Here is a 26,702-nt window from a genome sequence, read left to right as displayed (position 1 = left end):
TCACATCTTTTGAGTAAATGCCCAGGGACGGGATTACAGGATCCAAAGAGTAGTTTTTCAAAATACCTTTCCCTTAACATAGGCTAATTTGTTTAGCAACCCTGTAAGGCACTCATTCCAGAGAAGCCCTTACAGACTTAATTAAAACCCAGTTTCTCAGTTCCACAGCTTAGAAAGAGCAATGGGAGTCCTCATCTCTCTGGGAGAATTCATCCCAAAAGAAAAGAAGTAAACCCTTGGCCTTCTGAGCAATTGTGAACGATGAAATACAGATCTTCACTCCTGAACTAAACTTTGAAGACCTGTGTTTCACATATGACCCTGAAACATTTTTTTCTAATCAAAAGAATCAATCACTAATCACCCAAGAGGGAATGAATAAACCACACACTCGGCTCTCTTTCATAGTCCCAATCCTTATTAAAAATGGCGTCAAATTTTCAGTCAAAACTACAAATTAAAATAATTTTGCTCCAGAAAATGTTTAGAGAAACAACTTAAAGTTCTTTCTGTCTCTGGATTTTTCGATGAAGTGTTTTAATGGCAAGCTTTCCAGTGCATCTTTAAAATTTCACTTGGAGACACATTTGTTATCTGACTTTCCCAAATGCCTTTTTGCACAAAATAAAAGATCCTTGGCCTCTAGGGTCTATAGGGTCTGTGACATCTATGCTGGAAAGGAAATGGCATCTGAGGCAGGTGTTGTGGCATAGAGGTAAAGCCACCTCCAATGATGCCTACATCCCACATGGGCACTGATTCATGTCCTGGCTGCTCCACTTCCGATCCAGGTTCTTGCTAATGGCCTGGGAAAGAAGCAGAAGATGGCCCAAGTGTTTGGGCCCCTGCACCCACATGGGAGACCTGGGGGAAGCTGCTGAATCCTGGCTTCAGCCTTTCCCAACCCTGGCCATTGGATTCATCTGGGGAGTGAACCAGCAGATAGAAGATCCCTTTCTCCCTCTCCCTTTCTCTAGAACTCTTTCAAATAAATAAATTAGTTTTTTTTTTAAAAAAAGAAAGAAACAGCATCTATGAAGAGTATAAGCCATCCATTACTGTGCACTTGGAAACAACCCAGAGACTGCAGTCCTCGGGGAAGGTAAATGGATGAACAAGGGCACAGCTCTGGAAATCATCACAATGATAACCTCATGAGATATGAGATAATGGATTCCGTGTAGAAAAAAATGTATTTTACCTAAATAAGGATCAACTTTTATGTTTATTCCTTCTTTCAAAAAGAATCGGCTTTCCCCAGACCTCAAAGTGGATTTAACCTAAGCTTCTCCAGCCTTCCCCAGTAGTAGAATGGGACGATCCCATCCAGCCCTGTGGCCTGGGGGAAGTTAGCACAGAGCCCCGGTTCCTCCCACAGACTCTCTCAGCACACGGATTAGGAGAACGCTGAGGTCTGGGCCACTGTGGAGCACCTACATTCAGAACATGACAGGGTCATGGAAAAGTCTCATCATGCAGGCAGGCACGTGGCACACCAGTTAGAATGCCAGATGGAGCCAGCTGCACCCCAACTCAGAGTCCCTGTGTTCTATTCCAGGCTAGGCTACGGGTCCCAGCTTCTCACAAATGTGCACCCTGAGAGGCAACAGGTGATGGCACAACCCATGTGTGAGACCCCAGCTGTGTTCCCAGCTACTGCCTTTGGCCTGGCCCAGACAGAGCACTGGGCTAAGCTGCTGCCTGCAATACCAGCATCCCCTATGAGCACCAGTTCAAGCCCAGGCTGTTCCACTTTGATCCATCTGCCTGTTAATGCCCCCTGAGAAAGCAGTGGAAGACGGATGAAGTGCTCAGGCCCCTACCACTCATGTGGGAGCCCTGGATGGAGTTCCAGGCTCCTGGCTTTGGCCTGGCCCACCCCAGCCATTCCAGCCATGTGGGGATTACGCAGCAGACGGAAAATCTCTCAATTTCTGTCTCTCTATGTCACTCTGCCTGTCAAATAAACAAAAAAATTAAAAAAAAAAAAAGAATAGAAAATGGTGCAGCAGTTATGGAAGATAGTATGGCAGTTCCTCCAAAACTTCCTAGTGTTTCTCCATGACCCAGCAATTCTAGTTCTGGACATTCACCCAAAGAACTGAAACCAGGACCTCCAACAGATATGTATGCACTCACAGCAGCATTATTCACGATGCCAAAAGGTGGAAGCAGCACAAGTGTCCATCAGTGGGTGAATGGGTAAAGAAAACGTGGTTTATACATAGAAGGGAATGTTACTCAGCCTTGACAAAGAGACTCGGATACACCCAACAATACGGATGAACTTTGCAGACATTATGCCAAGGGAAATAAGCCAGTCACTGTGAGATTCCATATGGTTCTTGTTTAATGGGTAAGGGATTTCCATTTAGGAAGATGAAACTTGTCAAGATAAGTTGTGACGGTGGTTGCAATAACAACGTGACTGTATTTAATGCCTCTGAAATATACACTTACAGATGGTTAAAAGTATAAAATTTACGTTCACGTGTCTTATCACTTATGCATACACACATATGTATACAGCAAAGCTTTCAATTCACTGATTCACCTTACTCCTCAATAAAAAAGTGACATTTACCTGTACTTTTCTTAAATTAAGACTCTTAAATGTACTTTCATAAGCTTGAACAAAGTAACAACATGGTCTCAAGAGCCAAGGTCCACACTGACTTACCTATTCTGGATTCCAGCAGAATCATTTTCTAGCCCAAAGTAAATGGCACCTATAACCAGTCCCAATACAGCTGTGACAATTATCTTTACAAAAAGAAAAACAGAAAGAGTTTCAATTAGAGATAAAAACGCACCTAAACCATTCATTATTATAGCATATGTATCTACTCAATCAGCTGTCTCCAATAGCTTAGACACTGTGAGTGACCTGGCCCAGAGTCCTTGGCAGAATAACACGGGACACATGAGACTTCTTTCTAAATTAAATTAAAACTTTAGTTCTCTGGGGTTTGAAGACAACAATCAGAAAAGTGGAGATTCCCAGGGCTCTGCTTTTAGAGGAAGAATCCAAAGTCCAAGGGACCACGCCCTAAGCTGAACTCTCACCCTGTGTGCCCGGGAACAGGCCCTGTTTTATAATTCTAGTGGTTCAAGGGAAAACAGGATGTTCTTATTCTGAACCTTGGAAATAAATAAAAGTTTAAAAACACACATACGCAAAATCTAACAATGGAATTGTTCATATCAGGGAAGGCAGAGGCACACTGAAGTCTGCCTATCCAAGCTCTGGGGGTGAGTGGCGGTGGCACGCCTGCCCTGGGAAAGTGCAAGGTCATGGTCACCAAAGCATCAGCCAGCGTTCTGTGTGGGTACCTGGGGCTTCCGGTGCTGCTCCCTGGCACTCTGCTCCACCAGCCTCAGCCAAGGAGCCCTACAGCCCGTGCTGCACACCAAGGCTGCAGACTCTCACCTCCTTATCTACCTTCGCCCATTCTATCTGTGTGGCTTGCTTCTAAAGAGACTAGACAAATATCACGTCTGCTTTTAGGATTCAGGGTCTCTTAAGGACACTTCAGTTAGCATTATAATCACTCAAGGACACGGCTGGCATGAAGCAAATCAAAGTGGAAAAAGCGCATTGTGACCTGTGAAGAGCACGATCTGGAAAAAATACTACTTAGATGTCTCACTTACAGAGATGTCCTTTCAAATTTTCTTGGCTAATAAGACAGAAATTTGGAAATCCATTGCCTGCATAATTTCATTACCCTCAGAAAAAAACGATGCCACTTCAACAGGTTAAGCTTCCCAAATGAATGCTGATGACCCTATCAACAAGCAGGCACGCACATCTTTACGAGAGGTACACTGTCACACGGTATAACCTTGTATTTTATTATCTGAAAGGCAGAGAAACAGAAACAGACAGAGACATCTCCCATTTAATGGTTCACTCCTCAAACAGCCACCATAGCCAGGGCTGGTCCAGGCCAAAGCCCAGAACCTAGAACTCAATGCCTGTCTCCCACATGGATGGCAGGGACCCAAGGACTGAGCCGACCCTTGCTGCCCCCCCCCCCCAGGGCATCCATTAGGAGGATGCGGGAATGGATAGCACAGCTGTGACATGAACCCAGGCACAGCTGTAGAGGATGCGGGCATCCCAAATGGCATCTTAAGTATAACTTTTAAGAATATTTGGGCTTTTCAAACTGGCCACTCACATTCCTTTGTTTCTTTTGCACTCAAAACTTGATATCTTATACTAACACTGTGAGTATTATCATTAGGAAGTTTCCTAACAGTTTCCAAGTAGTTAAAGTATTTAATTGTGTCACGTATTTACAAGGTGTGCCCGTGTTATTCTTTCTTACATGAAGGAAAAGAAAACAAACAGGCAAACTAAAACTTAGACAATGGAGCACATGACCCTGTCCGTGACTTCTTTGTATCAGATCTCTGGCTTCTGTTTTAAATACAAGGCTACAAATGTTCAAATGTGCTTAACCAACATTTCTCAAGGTATATTCTGAGAGATATTTGTGACTGTCACTAAAAAAAAAAAATTAATCCACAGTCAAATGTTTAATATACTCATAGAAACAATGTGTCTCCAAGAGATTATGGAATATCTTCCAAACTGATTTGATCAGGAAACCTTCCAAGTATTAAGGGACCATTAATTCTTCTTATGCAAGGGCAGGCATTTGGCACAGTGGTCAGGATGCCACTTTGGACAGCTGCATCCCTAGTTGGCATGCCAGGGGTGAAGTCCTGGCTCCACTCCCAGTCCTAGCTTCCTGCTAATTCCCATCCTAGGAGGCAGCAGGCACAAGCACCTGGGTCCATGTCACCTACCTAGTGGGCCCAGATTCAGTTCCACACCCCTGGAATCTAGCCCCAACTGTTGCATTTGAGACCAGTAGATGGAAGAGGTCTTGTTTCTCCCCACCTCCCCGCTACCCTTTCTCTCTCTTTCTGTCACTCCACCTTTCAAATAAAAATAAAGATCTCAATCCAAGATCTTCCTAATACAACATTTAGTTAGAGGCCAAGTCTGAATTCTATCAATAAATAACTAATCCCAACCAAAGTACAGCTGTAAGACAACAGACACAAGCCTTATCAGCAGGAAGCCATTAAACTTTTTTTTTTTTTTTTTTTTTGACAGAGTTAGATAGTGAGAGAGAGAGAGACAGAGAGAAAGGCCTTCCTTCTGTTGGTTCACCCCGCAAATGGCTGCCACAGCGGAAACTACGCGGATCCGAAGCCAGGAGCCAGGTGCCTCCTCCTGGTCTCCCAGGCAGGTACAGGGCCCAGGCACTTGGGCCATCCTCCACTGCCTTCCCAGGCCACAGCAGAGAGCTGGACTGAAAGAGGAGCAACTGGGACTAGAAACCGGCGCCCATTTGGGATGCCTGAGCCGCAGGCGGAGGATTAACCAAGTGAGCCAAGGTGCCAGCCCCAGCCATTAAACATTCTAACAACTCCATATTCAAAAACTTCGAGAAGCAAAAAATACACAAGATGAAAGACAACAAGCCATAAGTCAAATAGAGCCAGCCACCTATCTTTTTTCAGCCCACTAACTGAGGATGGTTTTCACATTTTTTTGTAATGATGGGGGTAGGGAGTATGTAAAAATAGTTATTTCTTGCAATGCAAAATTTATACAAAAAACTAAAATTTCAGTGTCTGTGAATAAGGTTTTATTGGAATACTGCATGTTCATTCATTTAGGTTTTAGCTCTGCTGTTTTCAGGTTAAAGTGGCTGGAATGACAACCTGATATCACATTGCCCACAAAACCTACATTTACTTGGCCTGTTACCAAAAAAGGTTTACTTCCTCATAAGCTACCATTTCAGTATTTATAAATCTGAACAAGAACTGTCCCAGTTCTGGCTGTTGAAGGCATTTGGAGAGTGAACCATGGATGATCTCTATCCTTTCAAATAAAAATAAACAGGGGCCAGCATTATGGCGTAGTAGGTAAAGCCTCCACATGCAGCTCCTGCATCTCACATGGGTGCTGGTTTGAGTCCCAGCTGCTCCACTTTCAATCTATCTCCCAGCTAATGCACCTGGGAAAGCAGTGGAAGATGGCCCAAGTGCTTGAGTCCCTGTACCCATGTGTGAGACCTGGCTCCTGGCTTCAGACAGGCCCAGTTCTGGCCATTGCTGTTATTCGGGGAGTGAACCAGCAGATGGAAGATCTTTCTCTCTCCCTGTAACTCTGCCCTTCAAATAAATAAATCATTAAAAAGAAGAAGAACAGAAATAAATAAACTACTTCTAGAGGAAAGCAAAATTTACTTTCCAAGTAAAAAACTCTCATAAATCACACTAAAGATTCATCTCATTACATCATCTCACTGCTGACCAATGGGTAACCCAGGTGGATCTAACTCAACAGAATTATCTCCAAGTGACAAGAAAACTACTCCCAAAGAACAGAACTACCTTTGGTTGACAAGACATAAGGGTGCCCATGTTTGGACAAACAAACAAAAAATACCAAGTACCAGAAACATCTGCAGCAATGAGCAAAATGACTCCAATAGGGACACAGGCTCTGCAGTATGCTTGGAAGATGACAATACTTCAACATGAAAATTAACGTCTCATGTGTTAAGACGTCATCAGAGCCAACAACATGGCCCTCAATAAAAACTTACTGACTGAAAATAAAAATAACCCAGAAGCAGGACATCAACTGATGTCCTCATGAATGGCAGACTAAATGACTGGGTGTGAGAGAGTGAAGAACATCAGAAAACCCATAAGGGTTAACACCCAGCAAGGACCATGGAGCCAAAAGAACAGAACGTTGTCTCACTGCAATTACCAGAAAGTTGATTTGACCACAAGTTTGCTTGCGACTTTTGTATAAACTGTGGTGTCTGGTGCTTTGTGAGGATCAGAACTCCTAAATAAGGAGGGTCAATTACAAGGAAGGGCAGTTTGCATACAGGCTCCGCCCCCGGCCACAGGACAGCCCATCCTCTCTGCAGGTGCACTGGGTGACTCTGGGAAACTTTCCCAGACCACCTGCTCTGGGCTGCAAAGCAAGCCCCTCCTCCCTGCCTGCCTTTCTCTCCTTCCCCTCTTCACTCCCCACTACCACTTCTCTGCTCCAACTTTCCTTCCATTCCCTCCCACCATCTGACATGCTATGTATTTTATTTCTTTATTCATTTATCAATTCTCTGCCCTCGCAAAAAAATAAGTTCCATGAAAGCAGATTTTGGTTGTTGCCTGGTTTGTTCACTACCATAGCAATCCCCCAGAAGCAACACATGCCCTTGGGTTGGACTTGATGGATGAAATCAAGGAATGAATGTGGACAGCTATTAGAAAACCAAATGGACCTGCCAGTTCTTTACATCTTTGTGGGGAAGAAATAATTTCTACTAAGATTATTCATTACAGCTTGTCTAAAACACCAAAATGCTGAGTCAAGGAGTCCAAGAAATCATTTAAAAAAAAAAAAAAAAAAAAAAACTCCCAGGGCTGAAATCTTGGTAGTGAGTAAAGCCACCACCTGCAATGCCAGGGTCCTATACAGGCACTGGTTCATCTCCCAGCTGTACCACTTCTGACCCAGCTCCTTGCTAATAGCCTGGAAAAGCAGCAGAAGATGGCCCAAGTGCTTGGGTCCCTGCACCCACATGGGAGACCCTGACAAAACTCCTGGTTCCTGGCTTTGGCCTGGCATAACTCTGGCCATTGTGGCCATCTGGGAAGTGAACCAGTGGATGGAAGATCTCTCTTTCTATCTCACAGTAACTCTTTCAAATAAATACGGAAATCTTAAAAAAAAAAATTTCCAATTAGAACTTAACTGTGTTTTACTTGTTCTACATCCCAAAGAGTATAGGAGTAACAAAAACAGACGTGTGGGTAGAAGACACACACAGTCAAGAGTAGAACCAAAATCTTCCCAAGTGAGTATTTCACGGCATAATTAAAAGCATTTGTCAGGCTACCTGAGCTATGGAGGCCTGGGGATTGCCCAGCAAATTTTTGAATGAACGCTTGATGATCCAACGGAGCTGATGACAGAAGGAGGTGACATAAGTGATCTCCTTAAAGGCTATGCTCCTCTTCTTTTTCTGAACCCCTGTGAATTGATCTAGTTCCGCTTTTGTTTCTCTGTAGAACGAGGAGTTGGTATAAAACTCGGCTAATGTGTCTATGAGTGGTTTCTCTCTCTTAGAAGGCTCTTCAGTCCTGTTGGCTTGGGAATAAAAGGAGACAAAGAAGGGAACTATTATTGACAAAATAACAACTGACTTGGCTCATCTCCCTGCCACCCCTTTCTCAGATTCTAAAAACATCTTAATGCTAAAGCTTGAGTACAAAACATTTCCGGCTCTGTCACTCCTTTAGACATTAGCAAAACACAGCTACTCGACCTGACCAATGCCACAATCTTAGGCACGCAGCAAACGTAACTGACCTTGTTCCAATTATTTGGAACCTCTTTCTTTCAAAATAGATGGCTTGCCATACAGAGATATAATCATTTCTTTAAACTTTATTTTTCTTTATTTGAAAAGCAGAGACAGAGAGAGATCTTCCATATGCTGGTTTTCCATACAACAGCTAGGGCTAGAGTTGGGCAGAAACCGAGTCCAGAACTCAATACAGGTCTCCCACTTGGGCAGCAGGGACCCAAGTACCGGAACCACCACGTGCTGCCTCCCGGGGTGCACATCAGCAGGAAGCTGGAATCACAAGCAGAGCTGGGACTTGAACCCAGGCACTCTGCTAAGCGATGTAGGTATTGTACGCAGCACCTTAACCCCTGTGCCAAATGCCAATCCATAGATATTTCCTAATATAAAAATTAAGTCCTTGTGGCCAGCATTGTGGTATAGTAGGCTAAGACTCTGCCTGCGGCACCAGCATCCTATATGGGTGCCAGTTCTAGTCCTGACTGTTCCTCTTCCAATCCAGCTCTCTGCTATGGGTTGGGAAAGCAGTAGAGGATGGCCCACGTCCTTGGGTCCCTGCACCCACGTGGGAGACAGAGAAGAAGCTCCTGGCTCCTGGCTTCAGATGAGCTCAGCTCCAGCCAATGCGGCCATTTGGGGAGTAGACCAGCAGATGGTAGGCCTTTCTCTCTGCCCCTCCTCCCTTTGTAACTGTGTGTCTCAAATTAATAAATAAATCTTTAAAAAAGATTTGCTTTCTCCTATGCACAAATGCATCAAGTGCCAAGATTTTTTAAATACAATGTAAACAATTAGTATTTTCATGGACGCTCCCCTTAGAATAGACACTATCATATAAATGCTCTTTCATAAATTAAATAAAAAACACCCACAGCATTCATGGATAGCAAAATTTATGTGTTAACTGGCATCAGGAAATTCATTAACATATCATTGACGAATCAATCATGTTTTAATTTTTGTTTTATTTGAGAGGCCAGAGAGAGAGCACTCTCTCATCCACAAGTTCACTTCCCAAATGCCCACAACAGCCAGCACTGGACCAGGGCCAGAGCCAGGAATTCTATCCAGGCCTCTCACCTCAGTGGCAGGAACCCAATGACTGTGTCACCACTGCTGCCTCCCAGAATGCATTCGAGGAAACTGGAATTGGAGGCTGGAGCCAGACAGCAAACCCAGGCATCCACACTACCCCCAGGGAATCACTCCCTCCCCCAGGCTAATGAGTCATTTCATTGCTAAACTTTAGTCAATCAATCAGGCAAAAATCCCTTAGATTCACTTACCTTCACTGCCCTCTTCCTCTCTGCTTAACACCACAGCAGAGGAGTCTCCATTGATCACATCCAGGAAGAAGTCCGCAGGGTTGTTGTAGGGCTCACAGCGGTAACCTACAAAAGAAGGCAACCCCAAGAGCACAAAGATGACCTTGGAAAAGAGAGAGGATTCACTTCAGAGGGAGCGGGAGGAGTGACTCGGGAAGCCAAGAACTAACAACGTCTCCACTGCCTTCATTAAATTAGCCTTTCCTTTTACATATGCAGCCACACAACACTTCAATAATTCTCTGTCTCCGGTACACATGAACACGTATGTTCCAAACCTCTCTTGGACTGGTCCTCATCTTCGGTGAGTCCTTACCAATCTTAACTCACAGAAACAGCTGCCAATATACACTGCTGCTTATCTGTACTTCCTCCAAAGGCTAAATATCGGTCCCAAGAAAGAAACACTAAAAGCCCAGGTGTATCCCCCTGTCTGGGAAGGCTGAGGTGGAAGAGTTCCTCTCCTGAACGCAGACGTCCACATCATCATTGGCCACGCTGCCGGAATTCCAAGGAGAGAACTAGCCTACAGGGCAGCAGTGTCAGGATGTGTGCAACACAGCACATCTGACCTCACCTCACCTTCTTAGGGCACAGTCACCTGAACTCAGCTGGGCCCAGAGTCTGACTCTTAGATTCACCTGCCCTAGACTGCCAGGCTCATGTACAAGGGATTTTCAAGAAGTCTATGGAAAATCCAAGTTATGAAAAAACTATGCACTGTTTTTGTACCCAAATAAACCTCTTAATTCCATTTTTTATAAACTTTTATAAACATCATATGCTTGATTACTTTAAATGTTAGAGATTTTTAAAATAAGTTAAGAAAGACTGAATATTTAAAACTTCATTTGGAGTCATGAGGAATCATCAGCAATCATATCTAAATTATCCAACTGAAGCAGACTACAGGAACCATTTAATAACTCACATAATTAATCTGAAATGTGAAGAACCAGACAGCTTTGAATTATGAAAAATGTTGGTCCATCACCATCAAATTTAGGACTAGCCTTCATATTAGCTGATGGGTCACTCACACCCTTTCAAGGCCTAAATATGTGATCTGCTCTTACTAGGAGATTAAGTAGCATCTCCTTGAGTCCTTATCAAGGCAAACCAATTTGCCACAAGAAGAAAAGTGATAAAACCTAATCTATTATGTGGTCAAAAAGACAATGATATTAGGCCTTTCCAAAAGTGCGCAACTGACAGAATAATTGGCTGTGAGTCCAATATGTCAAATTTTATTTTTTTTTTATTTTTTTTTATTTATTTTTTTTATTTTTTTATTTTTTTTTTTGACAGGCAGAGTGGACAGTGAGAGAGAGAGACAGATAGAAAGGTCTTCCTTTGCCGTTGGTTCACCCTCCAATGGCCGCCGCGGCCGGCGCGCTGCGGCCGGCGCACCGCGCTGATCCGATGGCAGGAGCCAGGAGCCAGGTGCTTTTCCTGGTCTCCCATGGGGTGCAGGGCCCAAGCACCTGGGCCATCCTCCACTGCACTCCCTGGCCACAGCAGAGGGCTGGCCTGGAAGAGGGGCAACCGGGACAGAATCCGGCGCCCCGACCGGGACTAGAACCCGGTGTGCCGGCGCCGCTAGGCGGAGGATTAGCCTAGTGAGCCGCGGCGCCGGCAAATTTTATTTTTTTTAAAGATTCACTTACTTACTTGAAATCTAGAGTTACAGAGAAGAAGGAAAGTGAGAGAAAGAGAGATCTTCCATCTGCTGCTTCACTCCCCAAATAGCCACAATAGCCACAATAGCCACAATGGCCAGGGCTAGGCCAGGCCAGAGCCAGGAGCTTCATCCAGGTCTCCCACAAGGGCATTCTCCACTGCTTTCCAAAACACATTAGCAGGGAACTAGATTAGAAGTGGAGCAGCCGGGACTTGAACCAATCCCCATGCAGGATGCCAATGGCGGGTGGCGGCTTTACTCACTATGTCATAATACTGCCCCGCAATATGTTAATTATTGACTTTTCAGGGAAAGGTCACAGATACATGCCAAATAGAAAAACACGATCCAGCTCCCTGTTAATGCACGTGGGAATCAGCAGAAGATGGCCCAAGAACATGGGCTCCTGACACCCTTTTGGAATACCCAGATGGAGTTCTGACTCCTGGCAGCCATTTGGAGAGTGAACCAGAGGATGAAAGATCTGTGTGTGTGTGTGTGTGTGTGTGTGTGTCTCCTTCTCTCTGTAACTCTGCCTTTCAAATAAATAAATCTTAAAACACACACACACACACATATATGAATGCATATGCAAATCGAACAGGAAAAGCAAAACAACCCAAGCAATAAGCAAGTGCTGCAGAATGAGGAACAATCCTAGCAAGCACCAACTGACCACAGAGGTCTCGAGGGCCGGAACTCATGGTGCGTCTACCCAAAGACCAGACAGCGCTCCTATGGACCCCTCTCGTTCTTGTTCAGGATTCTGGGAATGCAGGGTCTTCTGCATGGAAGGGTCAACCATACCAGCTGATGCGAAGTACTCCAAAGCCTGCTGAGCCGGTCCATGGAACATGAGTTTTCCTGAGGCCAGTAAGGTGAGGCTATCAAACAACTTGAAAATGGAATACCGAGGCTGATGAATGGAGAAGATGATGGTTCGGCCCTGCTTAGACATTCTAAGTTAAAAGAGAGAAAAGAAGTCATTCAGTAGCTGAAACTTGTACTTCTTAGTAACATAATTTAGTACTGCCTTTGGAACACGTGATCCTGGTTCAATTTGATTTTTCTCTAACCTCTCATATTACCTACCCGGTAGATGGGAAATCTACATTCAATGCTATTATTAATAAAGGTGAGGGAAGCCAGTGTCGTGGCACAGTGTGTTAAGCCACCACTTGCAATGCCGGCATCCTACCATTTCAAGTCTCAGTGGCTCCACTTCTGATCCAACTCCTTACTAATGTGCTTGGGAAAGCAGCAGAAGACGGCCCAAGTGCTTGGAACCATGCATCCAGGTCTCCCACATGTCTCTCTCTCTCTCTCTCTCTCTCTCTCTCTCTGTGTATGTAACTCTGCCTTTCAAATAAATAAATAAGTCTTTAAAAAAAAAAAAAAAAGATGGGGGCCGGTACTATGGCTCACTTGGCTAATCCTCCACCTGCGGTGCCGGCATCCCATATAGGCACTGGGTTCTAGTCTCGGCTGCTCCTCTTCCAGTCCAGCTCTCTGCTGTGGCCCAGGAAGGCAGTGGAGGATGGTCCAAGTGCTTGGGCCCTGCACCCACATGGAAGACCAGGAAGAAGCACCTGGCTTCTGGCTTCAGATCAGCATAGCGCTAGCCGTAGCAGCCATTTGGGGAGTGAACCAACGGAAGGAAGACCTTTCTCTCTGTCTCTCTCTTACTGTCTAACTCTACCTGTCAAATAAGTTTAAAAAAAAAAAAAAAGATGAGGGTTTCTTAAAGTGTGCTGCATAGACAGTGTAGAATCAACTATATATATATATATTTACTAAAAATGCAGATTCCTGGGCAGTCTTCCCCGTTGCTGGATTAGAATCTCTGGAGATGGGTCTAGGGAGTCCTGTTTAATTTTAACCAGCACTCCAGGTTGTCTGTGAGTATGCTCCAGTGTGAGAGGTAATTATACACTAGCATCAACGCAATGGTTGTATGCCCAGTTCTCACTGTTGATTCGATTAACATCACCAAGTACTTGGAGTATCTTTGCTAAATGCCTTAGAGATAACTTCTTTTCAATTTTCACAGGACTCTTATAAGGGAGTTCCACTGGTATTACCACTTTCATTTTACAGATAAGGTCGAAAGGGTCAAAACTGGCCAAGGTGTCCTGGTGTAGTAGGGTGCAAGCCTTAGATTTGATCTCTGGTCTCACTCCATGTCAGAGACAGTGCTAAGCTACCTGTTCAGCAGAGTTAGCACTTATAAGAAACAAAGGCCAAAATCACTATTCAAAAGTATCACTCAAAGGATTTTATGAGAAGAATCACTTCAATGTTAGCATTTTTAAGCACCTACCATAGGTTAGCAAGGGGCACAAGTATATTCTGCCTCACTGAGGATCAGGGCAGGAAATCAATAATTTCAATTCAATGTTGCAACGATGTAACTAGAGACTCCATTAAGCAAACAGGAGACTTAGGATCTGGTCTGGGGAGGTATCAATGGAGTAACAAACAAGAGGCCCAGCAGGAGTAAACTAAGAAAAGACACTCAAAAGTAGAGAAACAAGGGAACAAAGTATGAAATAGAAAGGTCTATTCAGAAAACTATGAGAAGCTCAGCAATGCAGAGCCAAGGGCTTGTGTGTGTGTGTGTGTGTGTGTGTGTGTATGCGTGCATGCAATACATATTTGTGGGGAGTGGTGGGATGTGTTTATGTGTGTGTGTTTGTGTCTATGTGTGCATGCTGGGGGGTACTTGGACATGTGTCCATGTGTGTATATGGGAGTATTTGGGAGTGTGTGAATGGGTTTGTTTGCGAGTGAATATGTGTGTGTACATCTGTGTATACGTGCAGGTGTGTGTGTTCAGGGCTGGATGAAGAAGCCAGTCAAAAAGACTGTGACAAAACAGGTGCACAATGAAAGCCTTCACCCACAGACAGCACTCGTACCAGCAGGCAATCAGCAGCTGCTGACGGGCACGATGTGGGGAAGGGGAGCCACGGGAGAGTCCTCCTCCTGAACTGTACTCTCGTGACCAGCGCAGGCAGCCAGCAGCTCCCCTTAGAATCTCCCACCGCAGACGTACAGAAACAGGAGCTGCGTTTTCACAAGCCCCAGAAGCTTCTGATGCACACCGGAGCTCAAGAAGAAACGAATGGACCACAGCCCTGCAGCATTAGAAGAGTGCTTCTGTGCTGAGCTCAACACAGCAAGATACTTACGGTGATCCGGATCGATGCTCCTCTAACACTCACTATTACCATCATTACAGGCAATAAAGATATCAGGGACACGATCTCTGTCTGAACCTGAACTGCAGAGCCATCACTTGGCATCCTCACCGATATGCGTAATTGACATCTCAAACCTCAGGGGTGGGCACAGGGAGGGGAAGCCATAACAAGGTAGCACCTCCGGCAGGTTTTTTTTTTTTTTTTTTTTTGAGACAGAGTCAGACAGATAGTCAGAGAGAGCCATCACTGTTACCTCCCAGGATTTGCATGATTTAAAGGAAGCTGAAATCAGAAGGAGAAGCAAAACTCATACTTTTCCACTCTGACATGGGACGTGACATCTTAATCCACCCCTCTGGCAGCTTTCAAAATGGGGCAGAAGAGGATCCAGAGGTGGTGACATAGAGGGTATGCTGAACAACGAAGTCAGCTGGCTAAGCAAGTAGAAAATATATTGAGATGACGGCAGCTAAGTGTCTCATTGTCTGAAAAATCACTGACAAAAATGGAAAGGACAAAGACTAAAAATAACACTGCAGTGCTAGACTGGAGTTAGAAACATCATTATGAGTCCTGAGCTTTTTAATATATACACACCAACAGATACAGCAGTAGTTATAACATGCTATGTTTACATCTTTCTATTCACAAATACAGCTGTACACATATGTGAAACACACTTACATTCAATATATATTTCCAAATACAGAAATATAGTTTTTACACACACACACGAACACACATGTGCATGTGTATTTCCTAGGTCTGTGTGCTAAGAAGATTTAAGAGTGACACTGCAGTAGCTGTGACACACTCCAAGCCACAAGATCTCGGTTTCTAAATAATAATTACATCAGAAGAACCAGGGCTCCTTAGAAAAACAGTTGACACAAAAAAAGTACAAGGGGCTGGCATTGTAGCATAGTGGGTCAAGCCACCACCTGAGATGCCGGCATCCCATACAGGCTCTGGTTTGAGTCTCAGCTGTTCCAGTTCCGATTCAGCTTCCCACTAATGTGCCAAGGAAAGCAGTAGAGGATGGCCCAAATCTTGGGGCCCCTGCATCCACGTGGGAGACAGGATGAAGCCTGGTTCCTGACTTCAGCCTGGCCCAGCCCTGGCCATTGCAGCCATCTGGGGAGTGAACTAGCAGATGGAGGATCTCTCTCTCTCTCTCTCTCTCCCTCTATCTACATAACCCTGCCCTTCAAGTAATCAGTAAATAAATCTTTTTTTTTTTTTTTAAGGAAAAGTACAAGATAAGCCAGGAACATAACATACAGATCATAAAGTAAAGAAACGCTTGAAGAATGACTAGGGACATGTGAAAAAGACACCAAAGGCACACTGAAGGGGCTTCCACTGGCTGCATTAGGGTTAATATGACCACCAAAATAAAGAATAACAGATTACAATCCACTGAATGAAAAAGAAACATGAGTACATCAGTTCAGAAGGAGAAAAACCTCTCGCGGGCAGAGAATGCCAACGCTGACACATTTGGCAACTGTCACACTAGCAGTGCATACCCGCAGGCGTTAAGGCGTGTTGAAACTAGTGGGCAGACTTCATGAAGAACAGAATCTGGATACCACAGCCAATTATCTCACCACAAAATACTAATCAGTTACCAACCGGATCAAGTACTTGGGTTCCTGCCACTCACGTTGGAGACCTGGCTGGAGTTCCTGGCTCCTGGCTCCAGTCCCAGCCAGGAGCCATGGTGGACATTTGGGGAGTGAACCAGCAGAATGAGACTCTGTTCTTCTGTCTGGCTCTCTATTTCTCTCTCCCTCGCAAATAAATAAAAAATGTAAAAAGAGAAGAAATAAAAGGATGAAGGAGGAGTTTCTGGAGGGCACCTAAGGCACACAAGTAGAGGTGCCAGCGAGACAGTGGCCACATTAGTAGGAGGGGAGGCCAGCAGTGCTCCCTGCTGGCCGGGAGGTCTTTGGGTGGCCTGTCTGGTTTCTGGGAGCCAGCCAGTGGGATATTTAGGGGCAACAAGGCCATGATGTTAGCAATAGGGACGTAAGGGAAAGTGGCTGTGGCAGGTGCAATCAAAAAAACAGTTGGGAATGTAGGTAAAAGGACATGGATTGTCTTCTACTATTACAGCTTTCCTATGAATTTGAAACTTGTTAAAACTTTAAAGAAAATGTCCCACATCCTGCCTTGCCTCCACTCTCGCTTGCTTCACTTTTCTTCATAACATTTATCACTTCTTAACTGAATGTTTCTGTTTCTCTACGACCAGGAAGGAAGAAATTGTTTTGTTCGCGTCTAAATCCCTGCCAACAAGACTGTGTTACATGGCAGGGACTAGAGAGCCAGTGAATGAAGAACAGTGATCCTGGAGCTGGTGTCACAGTGTAGCAGGTGAAGCCGCAGCCTGGGATGCCAGCATCCCACATGGGCACCAGCTCAAATCCTAGATGCTCCGCTTCCACTCCAGCTCCCTGCTAATGCACCTGGGAAGGCTGTGGAGGATGGTCCAAATGCTTGGGACCAGGCATCAACATAGAGGACCCGGATGGAGTTCTATGCTCCTGGCTTTGGCCTGCCAGCTCTGGTGTGGCCACATGAATAAATAAATAATTTTTACAAAGAACAATGTTCTCACAGAGTTTACCTTTTCAGGAGCAGAAGGACAGCATTTGCTGTGCTTGAGTCTAAGCCGGTGGTGGGCTCATCCAGGAACAAGATGGAAGGATCCGTAATGAGCTCCATTCCTATACTGGTCCTTTTCCTCTCCCCTCCGGACACCCCACGGATAAACTGAGTTCCAACCTAAAACACAAATTTATCAGCATCATCAACAAAACCACCACAGTCACTCTCACCGGGACCTCCCAGCATCGCCACCCCTTAGGAGACTTTCCATCTCACTGTCCTCGTTCAATACAAACAGCAAACCATGAAGCCCGGGAGGAGGACGGTGGTCTGCTGTGTGAACTACGCCTCAGGTCAGAGCTGCTGATGAGGCCCAGGTCTAACAGTTCACAGTGTTCCTTACCAAGTCAGCTAGTTTTAAGACAGTCAGGTTAGAATGCTCAAACATGGCGCTGATATAGTGGGATCACAGTCTAGAAGGGGAGACAGAGATGGGAGAGGAATGGATAGGTCTTCTAACAACCTCCCTCACTCACGTCGGCAGTCGCCAGGTGGACGAAGGAGACTGGACGGCGGGCAGCCAGAAAAGCTCACTCTCTCCCACACCCTATTAACACCGAGGCGCCCCAGACTGACCCTGTGCACACCCTGCCTCCCGCAGAATTAACCCTGGTCCACTGTTTCAGACAAATCCAGAAGGCAGGATATTCTACACGGCAATGGGTTCCACTTTTTCAGCCAGACGATGTCACTTTGGTAGTGAAAAGCAGAAGACGACTTTGGGGCGACAGGAAGTAGGAATCAACTTTTACATTTAGAATCTCCAGAGACGGGTGGGCAGCTGGCACGGCAGTTAAGGCACACTCAGGAAGCCGGCTTCCCATACTCGAGTGGCTTCTTCAAGTCCTGCTCCTCGGCTTCCCATCCAGTCCCACGCTAATGCGCACCCTGGGAGGCAGCAGGTGATGGCTTACGTACCTGCGTCCCTGCCACCTATGTGAGCAACCTGGATGGAGTTCCAGGCTCCCGACTTTAGCCTGGCCCAGCCCTAGCGGTTGCGGGCATTTGGGGAGAGATTTAGAGGATGGAAGACCCTTCTCTCTGTCATTCTGTTTCTCCTCTTTTCAAATAAAATGAAAATAAATAAATCTCTTAAAAGTTATTTAAGATTTATTTGTTTATTTGAAAGTCAGAGTTACACAGAGAGAGGAGAGGCAGAGAGAGAGAGAGAGGTCTTCCATCCGCTGGTTCACTCCCCAATTAGCCGCAACAGCCAGTGCTGTGCTGATCCGAAGCCAGCAGCCAGGAACTTCTTCCATGTCTCCCACATGGGTGCATGGATGCAGGGGCCCAAGCACTTGGGCCATCTTCCACTGCTTTTCCAGGCCATAGCAGAGAGCTGAATCAGAAGTAGAGCAGGCGGGACTCGAACCAGTGCCCATATGGGATGCTGGCACTGCACGCGGCGGCTTTACTCGCTACGCCCCAGCGCTGGCCTCTTAAAAGTTATTTTTAAAAAAAGAATCTCCAAAGAGAGAGTGAAATGCAACCTCGGCCCTTGTGCCCTGGATCCTAGTATCAGCCGAGCTACAAAAGTCACCTGGAGACAATCTGGGAAATGTGAATGCATGCAGGTGCGACACGGTTGATGCTATGAAGAAACTGTTCCTTCTGTTGATAATGGTGTTGTGGTAATGTAGGCAAATGTCCTCACTGTTTTACAGATGCATAGTGAGTGTGCAGGGGTTAAGTATGACTTTCTTTAAACTATGTCAGTGAGAAAAAACCTCACGTAATTGTGGACTAAGATGTTAACAACTGAGAAATCTAGGTGAACAGTATTAGTAATCATACTCATATTAATTACCTAATAATCACATAATAAATAGAGCAATCACTGTTCTCTACATTTCTGTTTAAAATTCCATGAAAAGCACAAAATCTAAAATGTGTTATTTCAATCAATTATTTCAATGTGACCATGTGAATTCTAAGATGGCAACAACTGCCTCTGTGTAGTTTCCCCTCAAATCCAAGTAACTTAGGGTAATGACTGCCTAGTGGTAAAGAACAGAGTAGAAGAAAGGACGTTACTGAAAATACACAGAGCCAAAGCAAAGCTAGCTCAGAAAACAAAAATAAGGGCTAAATGGGGGCCTCTCACAGTTACTCTTCCAAACAAATACAGCAAAACATGGTCAGTGTCACAGGGAGCAGCAGAGTTCTGTGCAGGAACCTTCCCACTGTGGAACGAGCCACGTCTGCCCACACACATTATAGCAAGCTCTGAATCAGAGTCCCGTCGCCCACTCAGGGGAGATCCAACATGCCGGCTCTGACCCCACGCGTTTCCTTCACATTACCTTGGAATCTGCCACTTTTTCCAGACCCAGCTCTCGAATGACCTTGTTAATCCGTTCATTTTTTTCATGGTTCGACATAGTGGTTGGAAGCCGAAGCGCTGCGGAGAACTGCAAGTTTTCTCTCACCGTCAGAGTGCCCATCACGACATCATCCTAAAGGGAAAATGGAATCGGAATGAGACCTAGCAAGTCTTTTCCAAGATCGTCACGCTCCGGTGTGTGTAACTAATGCACAAAAATAACACACCTAGAGTGAAGTCCTGTCCCTTTCAGGAAGGCACTGGTAACTGTGTGCAGAGGCAGCTGCAGGCCTCAGGGAACTGTTCCCATCCCCTCCCCTGCACGCCCAACTAGAACACAGGAAGGGTCACCACCACAGCACCCATTTCCAGACTGCCCTACACAAGGGTTTGCCAAAACATCTCTCTATGCAGGGACCAGCAGGAAGGGTGAAGGCAGGACCAAAGAGGACAATCGTGGTACCCTGTAGGATGGACCCAATAACTAGAATTGACATCACTGCCCTGCCGAGGGTCACACCCCAGGTGCCCCCACCTTTCCATGGAACACACCCTCAAGCATATGGAAGATTATGAAAATCTGGCGTCACAAACGCTGTTTCCACAAGCACACTAATGATTGACTGGATGCACACTCCACCAGCAGCCAAGATGCTTGCCCATAGAGAAATGCCAACCCAGGAATACTTACTTGCACCACATACCCCGAATTACACTTGAAATTGGCAGGCTGTGGTGCTCCGTTTATCAAAACATCTCCAGTCAACCCGTGTGGATCTTTCCTGGCAGCCAAGACATCCAACAACCTATCAAAGGACACAGATGTCAGGGTCTCTTCCTCTCCAGCACAGGCTATGTACCAAAACCTGAATCCAAACTCTGCTCAAGTTAGACAAACCACTGGAATAAATGTTTAAACATTTCCTATTGCTACTGCAGGGAGTCAAAAGTTACATACAGCTTTTCAATTGTGTGGAGGTGTCAGAGTCCCTGACCCCTAAGTTGATCACGGTCAACTCCACTCGTATATCTAAATTCTCACCTTCCTTTTCTCATGATACACTAAAATAATGCCCAAAAACACAAAAGCAAGACACCATTGACTGATCTGGCACAGAGCCTCCCAGTGACTCTCCCAGCTGTCCAGCCTCGGTGGCCCCTACAGAGGCAATGCGTTCCTTTATCTCAGGCTCAGGCTCACTTAGGCCTTCGCCTCTGTCCTCTGATTTTAATATGATCCTCTTCTCTCTCCCCCAACCCATTAGCTCTCAATATGGCCAACCTCTGCCAATCAACTTATCCTGTCTCATTAGTAACGCTGACCTAGTAAGACCTCCTGTTCCTTGGGAAAGAACAACAAATTAACACAACTGCATGGTGTCCACAGCACCTTGACACTGACTGGGCACACACAGCAAATGCACAACCAACGCCCATGAAAGTGATTCTGGAAAGCATATGACAAGTGCACAGCAGACACCTGCTTGGACTCTTTTATACTCACGAAGATTTGCCTCCACCTGTGGGTCCCAGGATAGCATTGAGGCCAGGCTTCATGATCCCACTGTAAACACAAAAGCATACGAATTTACTTTTCCACTGAACACTGAATATATTCAATGAAGGTCGATGAGATTATAGACAGAAAACAAGCACAACCAACTCTTAAAGACAAAAGATGTGAACAGAAGTCTAGTGTCCAAAGTATGTTTATCACAGTAAGAAGTGACCCTGGTCCTCTAAATTCCTCTCATTTATTCTCCAAACCTCTTGTAGCTTGTACAAAGTGACACATCCAGCATTCACAATTCCTTGAAAAGTACCATTTAAAAAAAAAAAAAAAAAGCAGAGTTAGAATCAGAGAGGGAGAGACAGAGAGAAAGATTTTCCATCTGCTGGTTCAGTCCCCAAATGGCTGCAATGGCTGGACTAGGCTAGGCTGAAGCCAGGTGCTTCATCCAGGTCTCCCACGTGGGTGCAGGGGCCCCAGTATGTAGTCCACCCTCCATTGCTTTCCCAGACACATTAGCAAGAAGCTTGACTGGAAGTAGAAAAGCTACTGCCAGACACATTAGCAAGAAGCTTGATTCAAAGTAGAACAGCTGGGACACAAACTGGCACCCATATGGGATGCTGGCATTGAAGCAGGCAGCTTAACCCACTACATCACAAAGCCAGCCCAGAAAAAGTAACCTTCTTGTGAAGTATCTCTGTTATACTTACTCTTCTTGACACAGAATCAGGACAGAACAGCTTCTGAGTACTATTTCACTATCAACCTCTCAGGCCACTTCACTTGCAACCTAGTCAAGTTCTATACAATTAATTAATCACTGAATTGTAGAATACCAATAGCAGTGTTTGCACTGGTAAAATCTAATAATCAAACCAAACCAAACCAAACAAAAAACCCACATCTTAAATAGAGATCCAAAAGTGAGGGGCTGGCATTGTGGCATAACAGGTTAAGCTGTCACCTGCAAAGCCAGCATCCAGTATGAGTGCCAGTTCTGATCCAGCTCCCTGCTAATGTGACTGAGAAAGTGGGCCCTGTACCCATGTGGGAGACCCAGAAGAAGCTCCTGGCTCTTGGCTTTGGCCTGATCTAGCCCAGGTCCTTGCAGCCATTTTTGGGGAGTGAACCAGCACTCCCCACCTCACCCCCTCTTTTTCTCTCCCTGTAACTGCCTTTGAAATAAATAAAATAAATATTAAGAAAAAAAAAAATCCAAAAACAAGAGTAAGGCACTTCAGAAGACAAAAGAAAATATCAACAGACTGTTCTTAACCTCAAATAAAAGGGGAGGGAAGTCTTAATCCAATTAATAAAGTAAAACATAAACCCAGAAAATATATCCTTTTCTTCCTTGTTGAATGTCAGACATATTTAGAACTTCAGTATAGGATGGGGAATCCACTAAGTGCATGTTTGAAGGTAGTGAATATTTGGATTGAGTATCAGAACAGAAAAACCTGTAGCAGTGTTGACTGTGCTGAGACTCAAGAAGGCAACAAAGAGAATGGTCACATGGAAAGAACCAGCAAAGGAAACTGAGGGACCGGTGCTCTGGTGTGGTGGGTAAAGCCACTGGTGCCGGCATCCCATAGAGGCACCAGTTTGAGTCCCGGCTGCTCCACATCCAATCCAGCTCTCTACTATAGCCTGGGAAAGCAGAAGAAGATGGCCCAAGTTCTTGGGCCCCTGCACTCGTGTGGGAGACGTGGAAGAAGCTCTTGGCTCCTGGCTTCAGATCGGATCAGCCCAACTCTTGGCCGTTGCAGCCATTTGGGGAGTGAACCAGCGGATGGAAGACCCCTCTCTGTCTCTCTGTCTCTGTCTCACTCTCTCTCTCTCTCTCTCCCCCTCTGCCTCTGTGTAACTTTGCCTTTCAAATAAATCTTAAAAAAAATAAAAAATACTGTATTAAAAAAAAAGGCAACTGAAGGGCACTGCCACTGCAGCTATTCAAACACGGCGACACGGAAGGCTGGACTCATCCTCTCAGTCTCTGTTTATACCCAGCAAGCTGTTCCCAAGAGTCCCACAGAGACAAGAGCGTGTTTTCCATGTGAAAGGTCAAAGCTGAAGCCTCCTCATTCTCTGTGCTGATCACAAGGTCAATCCTATGATTACACAACTGTCACGAATGGTACTGATCACAGCGTGCCAGTTAAGGACTTCAGCATTTTACTGCCTGTTGTATTGTCACCATTAGACAGGGCTGGTAGGTGCTAAGGTGAAATGCACTTTCCACTCTACTCATTAACTGAGGGGCCTCTCATCAAAACACCATGCAAAGACAGGAATAAACTGTGATGTAAAAAAACCTGATTCTTTGGGTGACCTTCGCGTGCACCATAAAGACTGGCCAGTGATGGGGTGACTTGTCAAGGTACATTAATATATAGCTCTTTTTTTTTTTAAAGATTTATTTATTTGGGGCAGCCGCTGTGGCGCAGTGAGTTAATGCCCTGGCCTAAGTGCCGCCATCCCATATGGGCGCCAGTTCGAGTCCTGGCTGCTCCACTTCCGATCCAGCTCTTTGCTCTATGGCCTGGGAAAGCAGTGGAAGATGGCCCAAGTCCTTGGGCCCCTGTACCCTCATGAGAGACCCAGAAGAAGATCCTGGCTCCTGGCTTCAGACCGGTGCAGCTCCAGCCGTTGCGGCCAATTGGGGAGTGAACCAGAGGATGGAAGACCTCTCTCTCTCTCTCTCTGCCTCTCCTTCTCTCCCTGTGTAACTCTTTCAAATAAACACATAAATCTTAAAAAAAAATTTTTATTTACTTGAGAGTCAGAGTTACACAGAGAGAGGAGGAGAGGCAGAGAGAGAGAGAGAGGTCTTCCATCCTCTGGTTCACTCCCCAGTTGGCTGCAACGGCTGGAGCTGCACCGATCTGAAGCCAGGAGCCAGGATCTTCTTCTGGGTCTCTCATGAGGGTGCAGGGGCCCAAGGACTTGGGCCATCTTCCACTGCTTTCCCAATCCATAGCAGAGAGCTGGATTGGAAGTGGAGTAGCTGGGACTTGAACTGGCACCCATAAGGGATGCCAGCACTGTAGGCAGCAGCTTTACTCGCTACACCACAGCGCCGGCCCGATCTATAGCTCTTGATACATCTTCTTTACTGACAGCTACCTAGTACCTGCTTCTACAATGACCAAATAAGCTTGTTATCCATGGATGCTCATTGCCAGTGTGAAAGGTCAGAAACTGAACATGAATCTTCTACAAGAATTTTACAGGTCCCTGAAGCTGGCTGACTGGCACTACAGGCAGACACTACAGAAAACAGCAATGGGCAGCGATGAGTGTTGGAGCTCCAACTTGGGAGCCGTGGCTATTCCGCCTCCATTCACTCCACACAACCCCTAAATGTCTAATAGACATGGATCCAAGAGACTCTTCCAGGCTATGGGAATGGTCTGAGAAAAAAGCGAGCAAATAAATGAAAACCTAAGTTCCCGGTGCTTGTGGCACTGACAGAGACTGCACACCACGTTGGTCACTGCTCTGCGCTCATGAACGGTGTTATGGGGACGGAGTCGCACTCATCCACTGCTGTACTAGCTACAGCTGCACTCATGCTGTGAGGCCAGAGTTGAGTACACAGAGGTGCAGCCCATAAAGCTCAAGTATTTACTCTCTGGCCCTGGACAGGAGTTCGCTGATCCCTGGGTATAGTCCTCGCTTCCCTGGACTCCCCACCCTTCTATCAGCACTCAAAAGCCATTGCCCCATTATATTATTTTATAGCATTTGTTTGTGCTGGTTCTCCCTCATTACACCATAAAACACAGCCAGGGAGAAGGCTCCATCATGTTAGCATCTCCCCTCCTGTCTCTTCCTGAACACTGACTACATGAAATGGAACTTAGCCAAAGCATTCCTGTCACTCCTATGACATTTCAGCACACAGTGGCCAATCTTTTGGTCTTATTTTGTTTATGGCTGAGAGGGGTCAATGCCGTTCCCACTGCTTGGAGTGTAGCCCCCTACACACACACACACACACACACACACAGAGCGAGCAAGAGCAAGGTTGCACACCTTTCACATGCACATTTTTCACCTTCACAATCGCCACGCCCCAGCCCTCCACATTAGGGTTAGGGTTTCCACAGTGTCTTCCAATCCTCTCCCACAGTGGGAGAACACAGCTAAGGCGCTCTGCTTCACTGAATCCCCCACTCACCTGTAAAGCTTCTGAGCATACAGGACTTGCCTGTGTCACTAGTATCTCACACAAGGCAACACAGCCAGCAAGGCCAAGTTTGTTGACTAAATGAATCTCTCGTTTTTACACATGGGAACTACTTCTAAGGAAAAAAAATATTTTTTTCAGTAAACAAAGTCAGAAAGTAGGAAACAAATTATTAAAAAGCAGGTTTATTCTGACTAGAAAGGAAACTTGCATTTCTTATTTTTTATTTCAGGTTCAAATTATATGTCAGTCATTGCTTTCTCTCTATTTTTTTTTTAACATTTATTTTATTTATTTGAAAGGCAGAGAGAGAGAAAGAGAGGGAGAGAGAATCTCCCACCTGCTAGTTTACTCCTCAAAGGGCCTCTATGGCCAGGGCTGGGCCAGGCTGAAGCCAGGAATGAAGAGCTCCACCCAGGTCTCCCACATGGATGGCAGGGGCCTGAGGACTTAGGTCATCTTCTGCTCCTTTCCCAGGAACATCAGCAGAGAGCTTGGTTAGAATCGGCACTCTGATATGGCATGCTGGCCTCACAGGCAGTGGATTAGCTCGCTGTGCCAACACTGGTCCTGTGTCACTCACTCGATTAGCCTTGCCCTTCCCCTCCGTTTCTTACTGGGAAGATGATGGACACTCTGGGAAGAGGTGCATAATTGCCAGCACCCAGGAACACAAAGAGAGCTGGAAAGAGAGGTTGGGGGAAGAAAGGAGAGAGCCAGAGGGTCAAGAGATGGCTTCCATTGGGGAATAAGAAAACAGAGCTGGGGCGGCACTGTGGCACAGTGTTTTGTGCTGCCAAGTGCAATGCGGGCATCCCATATGAGCGCCAGTTTGAGTCCCAGCTGGGCCACTTCCAATCCAGCTCCCTGCTAATGCTCCTGGGAAACAACAGAACTGACAGCCCAAGTGCTTGGGCCCCTGCCACCCACGTGGGAGATCAGGATGGAGTTCCTGGCTCCAGGCTTTGGTCTGGCCCAGCCCTGGCTATTGTAGCCATTTGGGGAGTCAATCAGTAGACGGAAGTTCTCTCTCTCTCCCTTTCCCTCTCTCTCTCTGTGTCACTCTGCCTTTAAAATAAATAAATAAATCTTTTAAGAAACTGAACAAATCAGTGAGTACATTAATAATGATAGCCAGATCTTTCACTTTAAATTTTTTTTACTGTTATTATTATTTGAAAGGCTGAGAGACAAGGAGGAGTGGGGTAGACAGAGAGAGAGAGAGAGATTTTTCAATCCACTGGTTCACTCCACAAATGCCAACAACAGCCAAAGCTGGGCCAGCCTGAAGCCAGGGCCCAGGAGCTCAATCCAGGTTGCCCACACATGGTAGGAAGGAACCCAGGTGCTTGGGCCATCAGCGCTGCCTCTC

At 45.7% G+C, this 26,702-nt stretch overlaps 1 protein-coding gene across 10 annotated transcripts in view; it reads right to left on the bottom strand.

Annotated features, from left to right (window-relative positions):
- Positions 1–26,702, bottom strand: part of LOC100008640 (ATP-binding cassette sub-family G member 2) — a 125,852-nt gene that overhangs the window by 10,599 nt on the left and 88,551 nt on the right. For all 10 annotated transcript variants that reach the window (XM_070079461.1, XM_051819259.2, XM_051819256.2 and 7 more), the window contains 8 exon segments: positions 21,130–21,189; positions 20,317–20,431; positions 19,606–19,758; positions 17,262–17,419; positions 12,234–12,385; positions 9,707–9,811; positions 7,950–8,200; positions 2,681–2,763 (listed from right to left, as the gene is read on the bottom strand). In XM_070079461.1, coding sequence (XP_069935562.1) covers positions 2,681–2,763; positions 7,950–8,200; positions 9,707–9,811; positions 12,234–12,385; positions 17,262–17,419; positions 19,606–19,758; positions 20,317–20,431; positions 21,130–21,189 — 1,077 coding nt within the window.

This window comes from Oryctolagus cuniculus, chromosome 8 (assembly GCF_964237555.1).
Source record: "Oryctolagus cuniculus chromosome 8, mOryCun1.1, whole genome shotgun sequence".
NCBI lineage: Eukaryota > Metazoa > Chordata > Mammalia > Lagomorpha > Leporidae > Oryctolagus > Oryctolagus cuniculus.
This window is presented reverse-complemented; position numbering and strand designations above follow the sequence as displayed.